The sequence below is a fragment of the Gastrolobium bilobum genome, unplaced genomic scaffold, assembly GCF_033153095.1.
Source record: "Gastrolobium bilobum isolate Gb01-03AN ecotype WA unplaced genomic scaffold, APGP_CSIRO_Gbil_v1 utg154301, whole genome shotgun sequence".
In the NCBI taxonomy this organism is placed as follows: Eukaryota; Viridiplantae; Streptophyta; class Magnoliopsida; order Fabales; family Fabaceae; genus Gastrolobium; species Gastrolobium bilobum.
The window spans coordinates 20,964-38,942 of record NW_026897877.1 but is presented as its reverse complement, the minus strand read 5'-3'; the positions used below and the strand labels follow the sequence as shown (position 1 = coordinate 38,942).

At 37.4% G+C, this 17,979-nt stretch overlaps 1 protein-coding gene across 1 annotated transcript; it reads right to left on the bottom strand.

Annotated features, from left to right (window-relative positions):
- Positions 1 to 10,473: 10,473 nt before the first annotated feature.
- On the bottom strand, positions 10,474 to 16,855 carry LOC133311070 (WPP domain-associated protein). Its single transcript, XM_061512083.1, has 5 exons — positions 16,636 to 16,855; positions 11,196 to 13,878; positions 10,979 to 11,105; positions 10,700 to 10,801; positions 10,474 to 10,548 (listed from the first exon to the last, which is right to left on the bottom strand). The coding sequence occupies exons 1-5, from the start codon at positions 16,853 to 16,855 to the stop codon at positions 10,474 to 10,476; spliced, it is 3,207 nt and encodes a 1,068-aa protein (XP_061368067.1).
- Between the last annotated feature and the right edge of the window lie 1,124 nt (positions 16,856 to 17,979).

The following is a 17,979-nucleotide window of genomic DNA, read 5'->3' as shown; positions in this document are numbered from 1 at the left end:
TGCTAGCTTCCTTGGTGAAAAGGAAAAGCTAGTCTTCCTTGGTGATAGTAAGAGTGAAATTATGAAGAAAGACTATAGAATCCTTTATAGGCCAATTCGGCCAAGTAAAATAAATTACATAAGACATATTTAGATCTTGTTTTTATGTGTGTGTGCGACTAAAAATATATATTAGAAGGTTACTTAGCATGAAACAAGTTGGTGTTAATGTAGTGAAGTTGATAGAAGTCTCAATTTGTCATATAGTTACTATTTGGCAATGGTAGTTTAAATAGGTACATGATGTGTTTGATTAATTTTGCATATGAACTCATGTTCAATGATTGGTTAAAGATTGATAGAATACAGAGTAAAGAGTAGAGGTGGTGAGAAAATCCTTGAAACTCTATAAGTTCCAATCGGCTATTTCATGGAAGTGAATGGAATTATGTTGTCATTAAGCTAAATGGTGTTGGAGGTTCCTTGAATATGACGTAAGTGATTGAAAGCTTGAAAGAAAATTATGGAATCATTAAATAGGTCAATCGGCCATATAGTGCAAGAGTGATGAAGAATGATTATTGATCATGTAGGTATGCTTAAAGAATGCTTGTTTTATAATATAAAAGTTGATAAATTGTGGGGAACTTACATGGGCACATTTAGGCTATACATGTATTTTGGCCATTGAATGGTGTTAATTAATATTATGAGTGTGTGATGTTCCTTTGCAATTGTTAGTAAAATGAAGCATTAATTAACTAAGATGAAATGGTAAATCCATGAGTATATGTATATGTAAATATTCGACCAATATGTATTACATGGCTAAGGAAATTGATGTTAGTTTTATGTCAAGTTAATGGAACTATAGTGTGTGAATGCTTTCACAAGAGATAAGCTAATTAAACTTGATGAAATTATATATGTATGATTTTGGTTAGTAAGAGAAATGAATTAGAATGAGCTTATATGAATTGTTTGTCTATGTTTTGTAGACCGTAAGAGTGTATGTAAGTCTTAATGAGATAAAAATATGTATGGGTATTGGTGGTTGAACTAACCGATTAAGGGTCTATTATGACTTGTGAATTAAGAGTAAGACCTTGTATGCCATGAATTGTAATAAATAAAGGAATGTTGGAATCACAAAGTTAATGAACGTTTGTAACCGAAAGAATATTGGTTACTTAAATAAATAATATAATAAACTGTCATTAACGGTACGTTAATTATGGTAACAGTGAAAAGCAAGAGGTGTGAATCCCAGAAATTCGAACCCTGTGAGACGGACTACACGTGGATAGCTAAGTTCATAGTCTTTGTGTAAAACAAGTTATAGAAACGGAAAGCATTCAGGTAAGCTTTCGGTTAGGAGTTTTCTCAGCCTTTTTGTTCCGCCATGATCAGTGGCGATTATGGTTTCCGTATGGATATAATTGTTGTTAATATTGATACTTTGCGTAGTTGCATTCATATAGTGCATGCATATGATATTATTTATGTTATGATAAGTTAATATGATAGGATCTTCAATGAAATAAAGCCTTGGAAGTGTAAGTTATGGTTTCTGAACAGAGGAAACAATTATGGATATGATCACGGTATACATAAGGTATAGCCGATAATACTTTAGTTCTCTAATCATTATGAGTATGCTATTGAATATGATACGACATTACAAATATAAGATGGAAGCCTTATTCATACATAAGACATGAACATACTTAAGATTAATAAGAAAGTACATTATAAGAATAAATGAGAATTATTAGAAAAGATATATGATACAGAAATTCTAATATGGATTATATGGTGTTATCTATGTCTTGGTACCTGATATTTTCTTGCAGGAAGTGGACTCTTGGGTGGAGACTGCTCCATAAACCCCAAGTTTATTGAGATTCATTCTCACCCCGCGTTATGGGGATATATTTCAGGTATCGCAGCAGTTGACGATCGTTCTCGGGGCAAGAGGCCCGTGGTTGATGAGTAGATCTGAGCATAGATGTTGCCTGCTTATTTTGGGAGTCTGTTGCATATATTGTGACACTGTGATGTATTATGTTTATGTAGGTTGATGTAGGATGTTGTAGTTATGGCACAGAGTCACCTTTTTGATATGATATATATAGAGTTATGGATCATGTATGTATACTACTGTATATGATATGGAATTGTTGTATATTGTGGGTTGTAAGAGCCCCAAGGCATTGCTGGTCCTTGTGTGTGCCACCCATTGGATTATTAGGTATATTTGTGGTATTAGCAAGCTTATGTAAATTTGGGGATTTAAGGAAAAACAAAGGAAACTCTGGCGAATTTTCTGTAGAATTGGCAGATTTTAGGTGAACTTCGGGAGAGCATATCTCCCTCCATAGAGGTCCGATAGGGACGTGCTATACGCCGTTTTGAAGCTTGAGATGTCCCCTACATTGTGTAAAAATATTAGAATTTTATAGGTTGTGCGCAGCCCTGTGGAAGTCAGTGAACACAACTTCCCTGCACTTGGGGGCTGTATTGGTCCAGTTTTGGGAATTTTATTCCTGCTTCATTTCTTGGTCAAATTAAGCGTATGATATATCAAATCGAAGATTGAGGTGTCTAGTTTGTAGAATAAAAATTTGAGAGCAATTGGATGAGTGAATTTTCTGCAGTAATTCGAGGAGTGAGAGAGGTTTTGAGCTGTTTTGGGGTTGGTTGGCTGTTTTGCTTATCCAACTTCAAACGGCGATATCCGGAACAAACGTGCTCCGATCATAGCGTGTGATAGCTTTTTAGAAAGGGAATTAAGTAAGAAAAAAATATAACCTGAGTGGAAGGTCTGAATTTTTGTGGTGCATTCGCAGTAATTTAATTAGTGAACCATGTTCGGGTAAGTAAAAACGTAAAAGTTAGTAATTGGCTAAGTGGGTTTCTGGGAACCCCTTAGTAACTTATGATAAGTAAAATAAGACATAGAAGTAGTTTAAATAAGTATTCCGCAAGAGTTTACAGTTACGGTCACAGCTTTTAATTATTACGCTTGTTATTGTTTTAAATCCTCGCGTAATAACGGGAAAAGTTTATTCGCATTTTTATAAATGAATTGTTGTGATTGTAACTGCGTTTAATATCATAATCAATGTTAACAATACATGCAAGTAGCGCGCAAGTATACGCGACAACAAATAATACAGGGCGTATTTGAGACCCTTTTATCGTTCCCACAAGGATCTTTAGCGTGTGTAACTTGACTAAACTTTGTAATTGCTAAAACTGAATTTAATCTAAAAAAGAGGTAACAATAAAAAGGAATTGACTAATCTAAAATGCTACTGACTAGTAACTATAAATAAATTTTTTATTTTATATTTTCAAATTTGATTTCTTGAGTTAGGAAGTGGAAAATGGAAGGGCAACAAATTAACATTTGATTGAAAAAGATTTTTATATAAAGAAATTTGTAAACAGAATTAGAAGTGGGGTTTTTGAAAATCAAATTAAAATAAATCTAAGTTGGTGAAAAATAAGTTGTAAAGTAGGTTGAGTTTCGGTTCCCCTCCCCATCAGCCTCTGAATGAGTGCTAATTACAAGTCACTAAAAATTAATTCCCAAGTGATGGATTATTTCATATTGATTTTAATCTCTTAAAACCATTCTTGTCCTAAACAAACATTTGCATATTTCTATGCTAAACGAAGTAAAGACCCTCATAGTTCCACTCCATAATTACATGGAGGTTGTTCTCATCTCTGAGTAACATCCTTTGAGTGCTCTCACACTCAAGTCCATGTGCTTAACACAGTTCTGGACTTAGTCACCTCTCAATGACTAATTCCCAAACTTATATCCTACCATCAGGCCTTAACAATAGAATATTTTAAATGCAAGCACAACATTAAACAAAAAAGGAATTAACTTTTAACAAAAACAATCAGCACAAATTCATAACTGGGGTTCGGGTACCTACACCCAACCTAGAGAAAATTAGCTTTTACCCATTGAGAGGGTTGAGCTTCAAAACAGCAAAATAGTATTCAAATTACAGAAACTAAAAGTGCAGAAAATAAAACTACAGCACTGGTCCTAACAACCGGATTAACCACAGTGTTGTACCAACATGAGTAAAGCTTAACAGAAGAAAAATAATCTCAGTACAGTACCAGAAACTTCAAGAAAATTAAAACTCAAAATATCCAGAAGAAAATAAAATATAAAAAATAAGAACCGAAGAAGACCCTAGACTCACTCCTTTCTCTCCTTTTATAGGTCTCCTTCTCTTCTTTGCACGATCTTTTGATTCACACCTCAGCAGGCACCCACGCGCTCCTTCCAGCTGTATGATTCCTTTGCCCAAATCGCTTCCCCATTCCAAAAGTTGCTTCAGCCTCCACTCACAACAGAATCCAGCTCACCCACTCAATGGATGATTTTGTTTGGCATTTTCTGTAGAAAGCAATAGTGATTAGGGTTTGATTAATCCCCTGGTGGACCGTGGGTGAGGGTTAAACTGGATGAATAAACCATAGACAAGGAGCGGTCTGGCTTTACGGTTTATTTGTGGCAAGGAATTGGGATGGGTGGTGTGGATTTGTGGTCGAATGAGGGTGGGTCTTTTTCGCACGATGTGTGCTAGGGTTCTCCTCTCAGCCTTTTCTTTTCGTTTCTGTCTCTGTCTCTTTCTTTCGATCCCTATCACTTTCTTTCTTTGCTTTTCCTTCACTTGGGCTTTTGACAAAAGGTCCAGCCCATTAGTTTTCTTCTTGCTTTTTCTTCTCTTCTCTTCCTTCCTTTATTGCTTGGAGAGTGTTAAAAGGTGGGCCTGTAAAACAAAAAATTTAAGCCCATTAGCACTTAAGTCCATTATATTTCAACTCAACATAAATTTGGGGTTTTTAATCACAAAAATTATTCTTCTCTATCCATTTGCACATTAAACCATATGTTCTAAGTTTCATTTAAGAGACTTATCAAGTATGTTTATATCTTTTGGGTTATGGTATTACCTAATAAGGGAATATAAAATAAAGAATGATGCTTCCAAATTATTTCAATTATAATTAAAGTATTTGATAGAATTGAATACAAAATTTACTATTTGCTGTAGATGGAAAAGTAAAGGAGAAAATTTATCCGTAATTCTAATCATTACTCTTATTGTAACTCCGCTTAATACTGTAATATATGATAACAAATCGGTCCGGTAACGGAGTGTTACAAATTCTCTTCTCAGCGCACTTTTACACTTATTTAGTTGTCTTAACTTAGTTTAGCTTTTACCTTTTGGATTCATATAATCTTGATAAAAACTGTTACTTTTATTGGTTCACGTTGACCTGAACATTATAGTTTTCTTTGTGGGAACGATATCTGAACTCATAAATCCTATATTATTTGTTGACAGTATGCACTGGTGTAAAGGTGTAATTATTATAAGAGTTGCAAAATTGCAAAATAGCTGCCCACTCCTGTTGCAAAGAGTTGCATATTACAAATAAGAAATGTAAAAATATACCTCATTCTCATTAATCAGAATTGCAATACAAAGGGATAATATATACAGCCAAAAGGAATCTAACAACCATAAGGGTAGTGCTAACCTATCCGTGAAAAGGGGAAAATAAAACAACAAACTCTAACAAACTTTGCAAAGGAAAGAATACAGATCAGTAAAATAACAAACCACACTAGCTAAGGTACAATGACCGATATCACCCTTAAGCAGAGTAAACATTTATTAACTCTAATACTCCCTCTCAAGATGGAGTATGGATATTAAGTACTCCCATCTTGCTTAATAAAGATGCAAACTGAGTTGGAAATAAAGGCTTGGTAAGTAAGTTTGCCAATTGAGATTGTGAAGGGACATGCAAAGCTTTCACTTCTCCATTCAAGATCTTTTCTCTCACTAGATGACAATCTATCTCAATGTGTTTTGTTCTCTCATGGAAAACAGAATTTTCTGCAATATGTAAGGCTGTCTGGTTGTCACAGAACATCAATGCAGGTTCCGAGTACAGAATACCAAAGTCTGACAAGAGTGTGCGTAGCCAAACCAATTCACAGGTCACATTTGCCATTGCTCTATATTCTGCTTCTGCTGAAGACCTGGAGACAGTTGGTTGCTTCTTTGATTTCCAACTGATGAGGGAATCACCTAGGAACACACAGAAACCAGTCACAGATCTTCTGGTATCTACACAAGATGCCCAATCTGAATCTAAGAAGGCTTTTAATTTCAGTTCACGGGCACTTGGATAAAACAGTCCTTGACCAATGGTTCCTTTAATATAGTGAAGTATTCTATGAACTGCCTGTAGATGAGGGACCCGAGGATGAGCTAAGAACTGACTAAGACTATTTACTGCATAAGACAAGTCAGGCCTTGTGATGGTTAGATATAATAATCTACCAATTAATCTTCTATAAACCAAAGGATCATCAACTAGATCTCCCTCCTCTTGAGATAATTTCAAATTTGTTTCCATTGGTGTAGTTTTGGGTTTACAACCAGTTAATCCTGCATCTGATAGGATTTGTAAAGCATAACCACGTTGACAAATACTGATTCCCTTAGATGATCGAGTTATTTCAACCCCAAGAAAGTATCTCGAATCACCAAGATCTTTATGTTTAAAATAGCTACTCAAGAGAATTTTTAAGGACTGAACCAACACATCATTATTGCTAGCTATGACTATGTCATCTACATGGATTAAAACTGCCAAGAAAGAATCATCATGTGTCTTAATAAAAAGAGAAGAATTAGCCTTTGATTGCAGATAACCATTGTCAGTTAAAACATTAGAAAGCTTGATGTACCACTGCCTTGATGCCTGTTTAAGGCCATACAATGATTTGTGCAGTTTACAAACAAGATTAGGTGGAGACTCCCCCTCATGGTGATATCCAGCAGGAGGAAGCATATATACCTCCTCGGTAAGGTCACCATGCAAAAAAGCATTGTTGATGTCCAAATGAGTGAGAGACCACCCCTTAACAGCAGACAAAGCTAAAAGCATTCGAACAGAAGAAATCTTGGCTACTGGTGAGAAAATATCAAAGTAATCTATACCTTCTTGTTGAGTGAACCCTTGAGCAACCAAACGGGCTTTGTATCGCTCTAAAGATCCATCAGCATTGAGCTTGACTTTGTACACCCATTTACAGCCAATGGATTTCTTCCCAAGAGGTAAGGGAACTAAGGACCAGGTCTTGTTATCCTCCAAGGCTGCAATTTCCAGTTGCATAGCAGTTTCCCATGAAGGTACTTTTATAGCCTCATGGAAGGAAGAGGGTTCTGGATGTATAGTAACTGAATTGAGGTAAGCATCATAGGAAGGAGACAAATGCGATTTGGATAAAACAGTATGCAGCGGATAAGGAGAAACTGATGTGACTGAAGAACAGAGGTAGTCCCTAAGGTAAGAAGGAGGTTGAATTATGCGAGTGGATGATTTCAAGGGAGGTGAGGGGTATGTATGAGCAGGCAAAATCGAATCAGAGAAAGGGTCAGCGGGAGGTGGCAAGTGTTTAAATGGGAATTCTGTTTCATGAAAAACAACATCTCTTGAGATAAAAATTCTGTTTGTGGTCATGTCAAGTACCTTGTAAGCCTTATGTCCTGGAGGATATCCAAGAAATACCACTGGTATAGCTCTTGAAGAAAACTTATGGCGATCACGAGGCAGTGTTGAAGCAAAACAGAGATAGCCAAACGTTCGAAGGTGAGTGTAAGAAGGCAGTTTTCCCATCAAGACCTTAAATGGAGACTTATCAGCTAGGAATGCAGTAGGCAACCTGTTAATCAAATAGGTAGCTGTGAGTACACAATCATTCCAGTAATTTAATGGAACATTGGATTGGAAGAACAAGGATCGAGCAACATTCAGTAAGTGTTGATGCTTGCGTTCTACAACCGCATTTTGTTGGGGTCGGTCCACACAAGAGTGTTGATGAACAATTCCCTTTTGTTTGAAAAACTCAGTGAAGTTAAACTCAGGGGCATTATTTGAACGTATACTCTTAATGGTGGTCCCAAATTGAGTACCTATCATGGCACAAAATTCTGGAAAAATGCGTAAAACATCAGACTTAGCATTGAGAAAATACACCCAAGTATACCTGCTGCAATCATCAACAATTGTCAAGAAAAAATGAAATCCATCAACAGAAATAGTTGAAAGGGCCCCCAAATATCCAGATGAAGCAACTCAAAGGGAAAATTAGAAATATTATTATTCGAAATAAAGGGCAAGCGCCTCTGTTTGGACAAGGGACAAACATGACATGAGTCAGACGTATCTGAGAGAGAAGACAACCCTATAACATTTTTTAAAAACTGTAAACGAGGAAAAGAAGGGTGACCAAGACGATGGTGCCAAAGAGAACAAACATCAACTGATAAAGCATAAGCCGTATCACCAACAGGGAGTGCATGCAGCATATATAAATTCCCTTGACATTTAGCAATCCCAATATTGTGCCCCGTGGTAGGATCCTGTAGAACACAAGATGAAGAAGAGAAGGAAACATTAAGGGAAAAACAAGATGTCAAGGAGCTTACAGATAAGAGATTATATTGGAAATCAGAGACAAATAAAACATTCGAGAGAATCAAAATAGGTGATAGATGGACAGACCCTATATGAGTAACAGGAAGAGATGTCCCATTCGGTAGATTGACACAGAAACTATGAAGGGAACGAGATGAATGAAAGAAACTCAGGTCACAACAGACATGATGTGTTGCCCCTGTGTCCAAGATCCAAGAAGAAGAGGAAAGACTAGATGACTTACCTGACACATGAGCAACAGAGGACACTGAAGCAAATTTGCCAGATCCAGGTTCAACAGAAGGCTGTGACGAGGAAGACGACTTGGAAGACGGTGATGAAGAAGAGTGAAGAAGAGCCAACAATTGAGATATTTGGCCTGGGCTCAAAGAAGAATTTGGGCTGGACAACCCAAAAGAGTTAGTACGCCCATCAGTTGACACAAGGGCTGTGGAGTTATGGACTGGATGGGACCCAGGTGGAGACTGTTTACCCTTGAAACCGAGTGGGTACCCATGAATCTGAAAGCATTTTTCAATAGTAGGTCCATTCATGTTGCAATGAGTGCAGTAAGGTCATCATGGAGGCTGCCTGAACTTGCCTGAATTGCCTGAATTTGCTTGAGAAGCATTCACGATCAAGGGGTTTGACTGAGAACCATTTAAGATCGAAGCATTTCCTTGTGAGACATTCACTGTAGAATCATTGGAATGGAAATTGGTCTGAATATGTCGTTGACGCTCCTCTTGAATAACCAGAGCAAAAACCTTGCCAAGAGAGGGCAAAGGTTCCATTAAAAGAATCTGTGCTCGGGTAGAAGCGAAAGAATCATTCAGACCCATGAGGAATTGTAATGATCGTTCCTGTTCACGAAACAAGTTCCAGGGTTTCATACCACCACAAAGACAACTGGGAATCGGTTCAAACTCCTTCAATTCATCCCAGAGAATTTTCAAACGATTATAATAGGTATTAACATCAAGAGAACCTTGAACCAGTGTTGCAATTTGAGATTTCAACTGAAAAATACGTGGTCTATTTCCCTGTTGGAAACGTTCCTTAAGATCGAGCCATATGTTTGCAGCAGAAGGTGTGTAAAGAAGGCTGTCAGCGATCTCACGCACCACGGAATTGAGTAACCAAGATGTCACCATACTGTTGCATCGAGTCCAGTAAGAAATCAGCAAATCATCCGATTCAGGTTGAGGGATGGTGCCATCAATGAACTGAGCTTTGTTTTTGGCAGTAAGTGCCATAAACATGGCCCTACTCCAAGTGTGGTAGTTGGTTCCATTGAGAAGATGAGTGATAAGCACTAGACCAGGATGGTCAGCACTATGTAAATGATATGGACTAGAGGTGTCCTCAATAGGAGACGAACCTCCAGCAGTGGCTGACTTGTTAGTCGAACCCTTGGCCATGGCAGAAAGGTGTCAGCGAAAGCAGAAAAGCATCCACAGTGCTCTTGATACCATATTACAAATGAGAAATGTAAAAATATACCTCATTCTCATTAATCAGAATTGCAATACAAAGGGATAATATATACAGCCAAAAGGAATCTAACAACCATAAGGGTAGTGCTAACCTATCCGTGAAAAGGGGAAAATAAAACAACAAACTCTAACAAACTTTGCAAAGGAAAGAATACAGATCAGCAAAATAACAAACCACACTAGCTAAGGTACAATGACCGATATCACCCTTAAGCAAAGTAAACATTTATTAACTCTAATATTGCAAAATTGCAAAATAGCTGCCCACTCCTGTTGCATCGCTTGTCGCGGCTAGACATTCTAGGGCTGCTGGGGCAGAGGCAATTGTTGTTGAAGATGGTTTTGTGTTTTGCTGCGTGTGTTCACCATTCTAGGGTTGGAATTAATGTTTATCCTCCTCACAGGCGGCAGATCACTTTGCACAAACAGGTAGAAATAAAGTACAATGGCATACATTTGTTTAAGTCACTACTCTGGCATTCTGAACACCTCCAATAATCAGTTCTGATTTTATTAACTCCAAAATGTTAGAGACCTGTTGACGAATAGAACAGTTAAATGCGAAATAAAATAATTTATCGTGAATGAAATTAAAGAAAGATAGATACTAAGAGCATGAATTTTCAAAATGATTAGGGCAGGACAAGGTTTTAACTGGAAAATGAAATAGATCTAGGACTTCTTACCTCAAAGTACTGCTGCAAAGCTGGTGCACGCTGATGAAGGGTTACATATATCTTCTCAAGCAACGTTAAAAGTGCATCCACTTGATCACCGAGAAGATCAACCTATATTTCGGCAGTCAAACTTTAGTTTTGAGCATTTTCAAATAATACTAGCGTTTCCAAGAAGGCAACTAACCGGATATATTTTATTTCTAGTAGAAGGGAAATGAATTGCCTTTCCTATTTCATTTAGCTGACTAGTTAATACTGAATATATAGAGTGTAGAATATGCTACAGACCTCAGCTTCAGCTTTTTCGAGATTCTGGCACCTTCTAATAAAGGCCTTCTGGTAAATTAATTCCTTGCTTCTCAAGCTATCGACCAACTCAATAACTGGATCCAAACAACATTTCATCTTTTCCAACCTGTATGCATATTTTTGGGAAAATATAAGGGGGAAGCATGAAGAAAATGGTATGCATAAGAAAAATATTGGTTAATGATTGGTGAAATACCTCATAGTCATCATCTCAAATTTATGGCCTACCATTCCCTCAAATTCTGTAAATGTTGGTGAAAGATTTAAAAGAAAGAAGAAAATAGAAGAAGACAGCTTCAATTGCCCTTCTTCATTAGAGGACATTTGAAAATGAAAACTTTCTGAGTCACGAAGACTATGCCCTAAGCTGGTGCCTAACTCCCGTAGAAGTGCCTTGCTTGTACCTAATTGTTGCAAGACTTTTTCTACCTTATTGGTTAGTGAAGAAAAAGTCTGTTCTTCCCCGGTTATCAAATCTTCAAATATTTCATGCTCATGCAGGTCCCCACGTTCTGAACCCAAGTCGAGTTGCTTGCTGTGTTCCTTGATCTCAGACTGTGCACTTAGCATCAAATTCTCCTCTGCTTCAAAACAACCAAGTAGAGACTCTAACAATATAATGGTCAAGTTCTTGTGTCCCTGAACTTTCTGAACTGGATTTAACGTCTTAGGAGAGTAATTATCTTCTATAGTATTGTCTTGAACCGGTGATTTGACTTCCATGGGTGAGAGAAATGCTTTATTCAATGTCTCAACCATGATAACTCGGTGTATCTTCTCTCTGATGAAGTTCTCCATGTAGTAGTTGTCTAACTCCAATTTCCATTCCTTAAGTGTAGCTTTGAATACAACCATATAGACATCTTCCTTCAGAAGAATTTCTGTGATTGTAAACTGCAGCTGATCAAGAAAATTATCCTGAACACTGCTCTGTCTTTGCTCTATTGAAGCAGAACTTGCACTATTAACAAAAGTTTTCAATGTTTCGGAAAAAACAATATCGTGAACATGATCTCTTATTGTACTTTCTTTGCTCTCTATTTCATCGACTTGGTTACAAGATGTCGAGCATTGTAAACAACGTTCCTCAGTTTCACCACCCTTACACTCGATTAAGGCAAATTCTTGATTCGAACTGATATCCTTAACTGCTTCAGATAAGACAATCAAATTTATGTCGTCTCTAATTTTGCTTTCAATGGTATTTCTTTCAGTGCTCTCATTCCACTCATTGATTATTTCCCTTAAGCAGTATTTATATACATGCTCCTGTATTAGCTTCTCTGAATCAAAATTGTAGGGTTTACTGTCAAATTCTACTACCAGACCATCTATAAAACCATGCTTGTTTTCTGATATGAAATTTTTCTGTGTGTTATACTTCTTTTGTACATTTAACAACCTTATTGCCTCCTGTACTTCATTTCCTGCATCAGAGACACCTTTTACCTTCTCCCCAGCACTTCCCCCAGTATCAACATCCTTCACCACAGTATCAATCTCGTATACTTCTGATAACTTCGTCAAAGGAAGCGTTTCCTTGACATTAAGAACTCTTTGGGTGAAAAGAAGTTCTCTCAGTTTAGCAATCCAATCTGTAAGATTGTCCATTCTTTCATTAACAGCACGGATTCTTTCTTTCAGGATATTTAGTTGCTTTCTTATCTTGGAGGATGGGGCCTTACTTTCTTGTGATACTCCATGCTTACTCCAATTCAGTTCTTCATTCTTTTTGCGTATAATAGACTCATGACTCTTTATCAACTTAGCAACATAGTTGCTTTCATCTTCATTGTCTTCCTCTTTTGGTGGCATTTCCTCCTTATTCATCTCTTCCACCTTTTGAGGGGACCTGTTAGGTATCTCATGACCTCCTTCTTGTGGTGAAGCCTTTGTTGGAGAAGAAAGTGCCGAACAGTCAGAATCCTCAGGACATGTTTCGTGCAAAGTGGAAAGTTCATGCTGTAAAATTGTAACCTCATTCATCAGTTGTTGCCAATGATCCTGCCAGCATTTGAGAACCTGGTTCTCATCCCTTCTCACTTCTGATTTAATATTCTCTTGGAAATCCCTCATGAAACTTCTAATTAATATAGACATTATATCTTTTTCAATTGTCAACTTCCATTGTCTCTCTTTGGGTCGCATCTCACACAAGAAAAGGGCACTTTGCATCTTCCCAAATGCAAGATCCATAGTCTGCTTTAGTATGTCTATGTCGGAACCCATCTCTTCAACCTTTTTCCTGTCAATGCCATTATGTGGTACCTCATTTAACACGTCATGTTGTGGTTCAAGTCTTTGTTTGATATTCAGCATTTGCTGATCCACACTAGTTCTCAGCTCACAAAAATCACCATCGCCATGCTCATTTCTTCTTGTTTGGTCATTCTCAGCATTGTGACTACTTGTTTCAATCCCATGGCCGACATTCAAGGAAACAAATTCTCTTTCTTTCAACTTTAAAGCATGTCTGAGCTTCAACTCGTTTTCCAATCTCTGGGTCAACTCTCTATCCTTCTCTAATATAGCTAATTCAGATTCCTTAAGACGCCCTTGAAGGCGATCTTTTATTTCTCTCAAGTCATTTAGTACCTCTTCATGATTGCTTTCAAGATAGCTGCTTTCAGTCTCTGCGTGAACAATGCTTAGACAACCTTCAAGTTGCATCACTGCCAACTCATAGAATTTTGATATCTCATTCAAGCGTTCAATGACTCCGGTTTTTGTCTTCATCTTCTCTTGAGCTCTGTTCATTGCATAGTGCACGATCCACATCATGGTGGAATCTGCCAAAGATACTTCAAATCTGCCATCCATATATCCAAAAGTCTCATCCATTTCTCCAAGATAAATACAGAACACCGAGCCAGTTGGAACTTTATTGAACAAATAGAACAATAAGGTATAGTGTGATAAATGCTACAGAAAATTCATCAGTGTTAAAATGCAGAAAGTATCTGGAAAACCAAGAGAATGGGAATCAGATTTGAATTCCCCACTAAAAGCGGATATTAGAATTGACCCTTTCAATTCAACAACTTTAAATAGCAAGCATATCTATAGGCTTTCTTTAAGGAGCCTTGTCTGTGGCTTTCGAAATATTTGTAGTTGTGTGGCTCTCTTTGTATTTGAATCGTTTGCCAAAATTTATACCTTACACAAAAATGGGTTTTCATTTTATCCTTTAACATAACACAACAAACTTTCCTACACTCACAACATTTTGTGGGGTCCACACTTTTTAAAACAAAAAAATAAATAAAAAATTAAGGCACGCAAAACGAATCTCTATAACATTACACAATCACTTTTCCTACAACATAACTCTTATAAAACCCCACAAAAATTGATTAAATTATAGTTCTATGCATTTCCCATTTACAGCCAACCAAACACGTTCTGTGACGTTACGTACATATGGGTTACATACTTACATTTTTAATATTATTAACACATTTAACATGTGTGGGTTATAAGTAGTCCAAGAGAAGATAAATTCTTAGATGTCATATACGACTTTAAGTATGTTGGTTACATTTTTAATATTATTAACACATCGAATACGTGAGTGCGCGCGCACACGATCATAGAGGATCAAGGTTCCTGTTGCATCTATGAGCGAACAGTAGTTACAGAGGAAGCAATTGTGTGTGGTGGCAGATTACTATTGGGTTTGTGTTCTTTCACTAAAGTCCAAATGGGCTAAGAGTATGAAAAGAGTTACTTAGAGCCCAATGAGCTTAGTGGTAGGATTTTTTGGAACCTTATAAATACTAACACTTAAGTCATCAGCCTCCAAGATTATTAAACAAAGTGGTAAACTCAGATCTGAAAAGTGCCCTCACACTTCTCCTTCCCCTCGAGAGATAACTTGGAAGGTTTACCAGAACATAGATAGATATGTTCGTGCTGCGACGCAGAAGAAATCAGTTCATGAGTTCGTGCTGTGACGCAAATGACTCTAGTTTATGGAACATCATCCCAGATCTGCACTACAATAGGTAATTGCAAACAATGATAATCCTTTACAATAGGTAATTGCAAACAAAGATGCAAAGAGAAGGATGTTCGTCGCTGTTTGAACGTTATAATAACCCTCACATGTAGTGTGGATTTAATTATGAATTAATGATTTTAAGCATGATATTTGTAACATCTCGTTCTAGAACCGGTTTGTTAACATTGCTTTATGATATTAAGCGCAGTTACAATCACATTGGTTCAATTAAAAATTCGGATAAATTTTCATTTTCTTTTTAAAACTTACTTGCTTTTCCATTTTAACAACGCCGAGTTTAAATAACCAATTGTGTGACCATAACCTTATTACCTTGCGGAATAATCAAAACTAAACTTAACATCATATTATTATTTTGTTCGAGTTCAATACTAAACTTTCTTCTCTTTTTATTAAACTGGAATTCCTATACTTACTTTATAGTTCTCATCTCACATTATGTTATAGATCTCTCAGTTAGCTTCATGTGGGTTCAAACCGCGCCCAAATCGGAGATCTGTAGCTCAAGTTATGACCATTTTACTAAACTATGTCCATGCTGTTATCGGGATACGCGCCCGAGTGCTCAAATGGGTGCTCGAGCGCCCAACGACGAAGAATTTTGTCATCGTCAGGTTTTTCATCGCGCTAGGGCGTGTACCGGCGCGCTTGAGCGCCCAAATCAGCGCTTGAGCGCCAAGTGGTAGGGGATTTCACTCATTTTCACGTATATAGTGCGCTTGAGTGCCCATCTCAGCGCTTGAGCGCCCGTCTCAGCGCTTGAGTGCCCTACTCCTGGGGCAGACTTGGTCTCTCCTGTTTTTGGTGAGTTTCTTGGGGAAATTTCAGTCCCCTTTCAATCTTCAAGTGTCATACCACCTAATTGACAAGAAAAGACCAACCATGGTCACACACCATGTGGCCTTACATTCCATAAACACTTTACCAATTCATTATACAAATCAAAACAATAAACATAACTTCATATTCATCAATGTATTGAACTCTCAATTACAATGTTCTCTCAAATCTCATATACATGCCAAGAGAATTAGCTACCAAAATAAACATGATCAAGGCAATTAGACATACACAACATGCCAATTACTACTACAATGATAATGCACTAAGTCCTCCAAAAATACATCATATGACCTCAAAATAAACCAACATATGATGAGATAAATGACATATACATCTAACAATCCTAGATGATATAAAATCCCAAAATGACAAGCTATCATGTGCCATCTACTCAGGCCTTTTGCCTCATCCCGTATCATCCATGCTAGAACCTGAAATAGCATTTCCAAAACGGGGTGAGATAAAACTCAATAAACCCAGGGTTCTTGGAGAGCTTCTCCAACTCCAGAGTTCACTTCCTGCATGAAGGGTTAGTATCCACATGGCAAGAAATACATCATATATCCAGAGGCAATAACAGTAATGATTTAATTACATCATACTCATGCATTCAAATGGCCACAAAATTAAACAATCAAATCATCACACACGCTTCAGTTGCATCTTAGTCCTTTCCACTAAGCATACATCCTAGCCCCTAGTGCTTGTCCATTGGCCCTTTCTCCAATGACACAACAATACTATATGAATGCAAACATACCATAATACTAACAATACCACTCAATCATCCATTCATCAACCATTACTTCCATAAAAGCAATGGTGGAATAACAAGAGGGATTAATCGGGTCCCGATCGCTCACAATGCTCTCAAACACCCCATGAAGTCTCACAATCTCCTTCATATAGAGTCGAGCCAACTGCTCTGTAGCAAAAGTCACTTTCACTGGCATAATATGAGCAGACTTTGTAAGTCTATCAATAATAACCATATAGAACCATATCCAGCCTGAGTTATGCGCAACCCAACAACAAAATCCATGAAAATGCAATCCCACTTCCATACCGGAATATCCAGAGGTTGAAGCAAACCACCAGGTCTCTGGTGTTCAATATTAACTTTCTGACATATTAGACACTTCTCAACAAACTTTGCAATGTCATTTTTCATACCCGAAATCCTTATTTACATGTCTCATAATTCGCATGCAAAGTATACATATGCGACCGTACTCATCATTTCTATCATAATTCATATACATACTACCAATTCTCTTTCGATATTGGCACCTCTATGAGTCTTACTCAAAGAAATTAATTATTTTAAGCAGTAAAAGTCCAGATGATGCAACAACATATATATATCATGTATGTGTGCTAACAAGTCTACTGACTAGAGAATGCATGATTTACGCACATCTGCTACATGCATAAGAAGCATAAGGCATCTACCTTACACCCACACTCAGGGAATACCATCTTGTGCAGCTTCACACTACACTCAGGAATTACCATCTTGTGTGTAATACACCACATAACATACATATATAAAAATGCATCATTTCAATAATCACATATACCATTTCTTACTTATTCCACCTCTTGGTGGTTTTAGAGTGTAAGCTCAAATTGGAAAGACTTAAATCTTGTTTATCAATCCAACATCTTATCATCATGCAACCAAGAATTGATTACCAGGACCACCCGATAAGTCTCAACTCAAAGCAATATCTACATGGAACTTCCAAGAGCCACACCTCTTAGGTTACAATTCCCAAAGGGAAGCTCATGCCACAAATTATTGGCCAATGAACTAACAGGCACACTAGCCTTCCATGTACCTCGTAAAAAAAGACAACTCAATGAGTCTCAACTCGAACGAGTGTCTAAATGAAACTCTTAAGAGACAACCTCTTCGGACACATCCCCTCCAGAGATATTCCATGTAATAACATTTTCCTATAGCCAATAAGCTCACTCACTCAACTCACCTTCAATTAATTATACCCGCGAGTATATCAGTCTCAATCAAACAAATCCTCAGGCCTTCAACCGTTACAGGATTGCTCATACCACTAGGCCATTCCCCCAGGTTGCCGCGCCATCATAAGAATAC

What these genes read in the sequence shown, in the direction of transcription:
- LOC133311070 (XM_061512083.1), bottom strand. Translation starts at nt 16,855, where the DNA reads ATGGTTATTATTGATAGACTTACAAAGTCTGCTCATATTATGCCAGTG. An exon ending in ATGGATGATTGAGTGGTATT is followed by an intron (nt 13,879 to 16,635) that starts GTTAGTATTATG and finishes TGTTCAATAAAG; the next exon opens with TTCCAACTGGCTCGGTGTTC. An exon ending in TTTGAGATGATGACTATGAG is followed by an intron (nt 11,106 to 11,195) that starts GTATTTCACCAA and finishes ATATGCATACAG; the next exon opens with GTTGGAAAAGATGAAATGTT.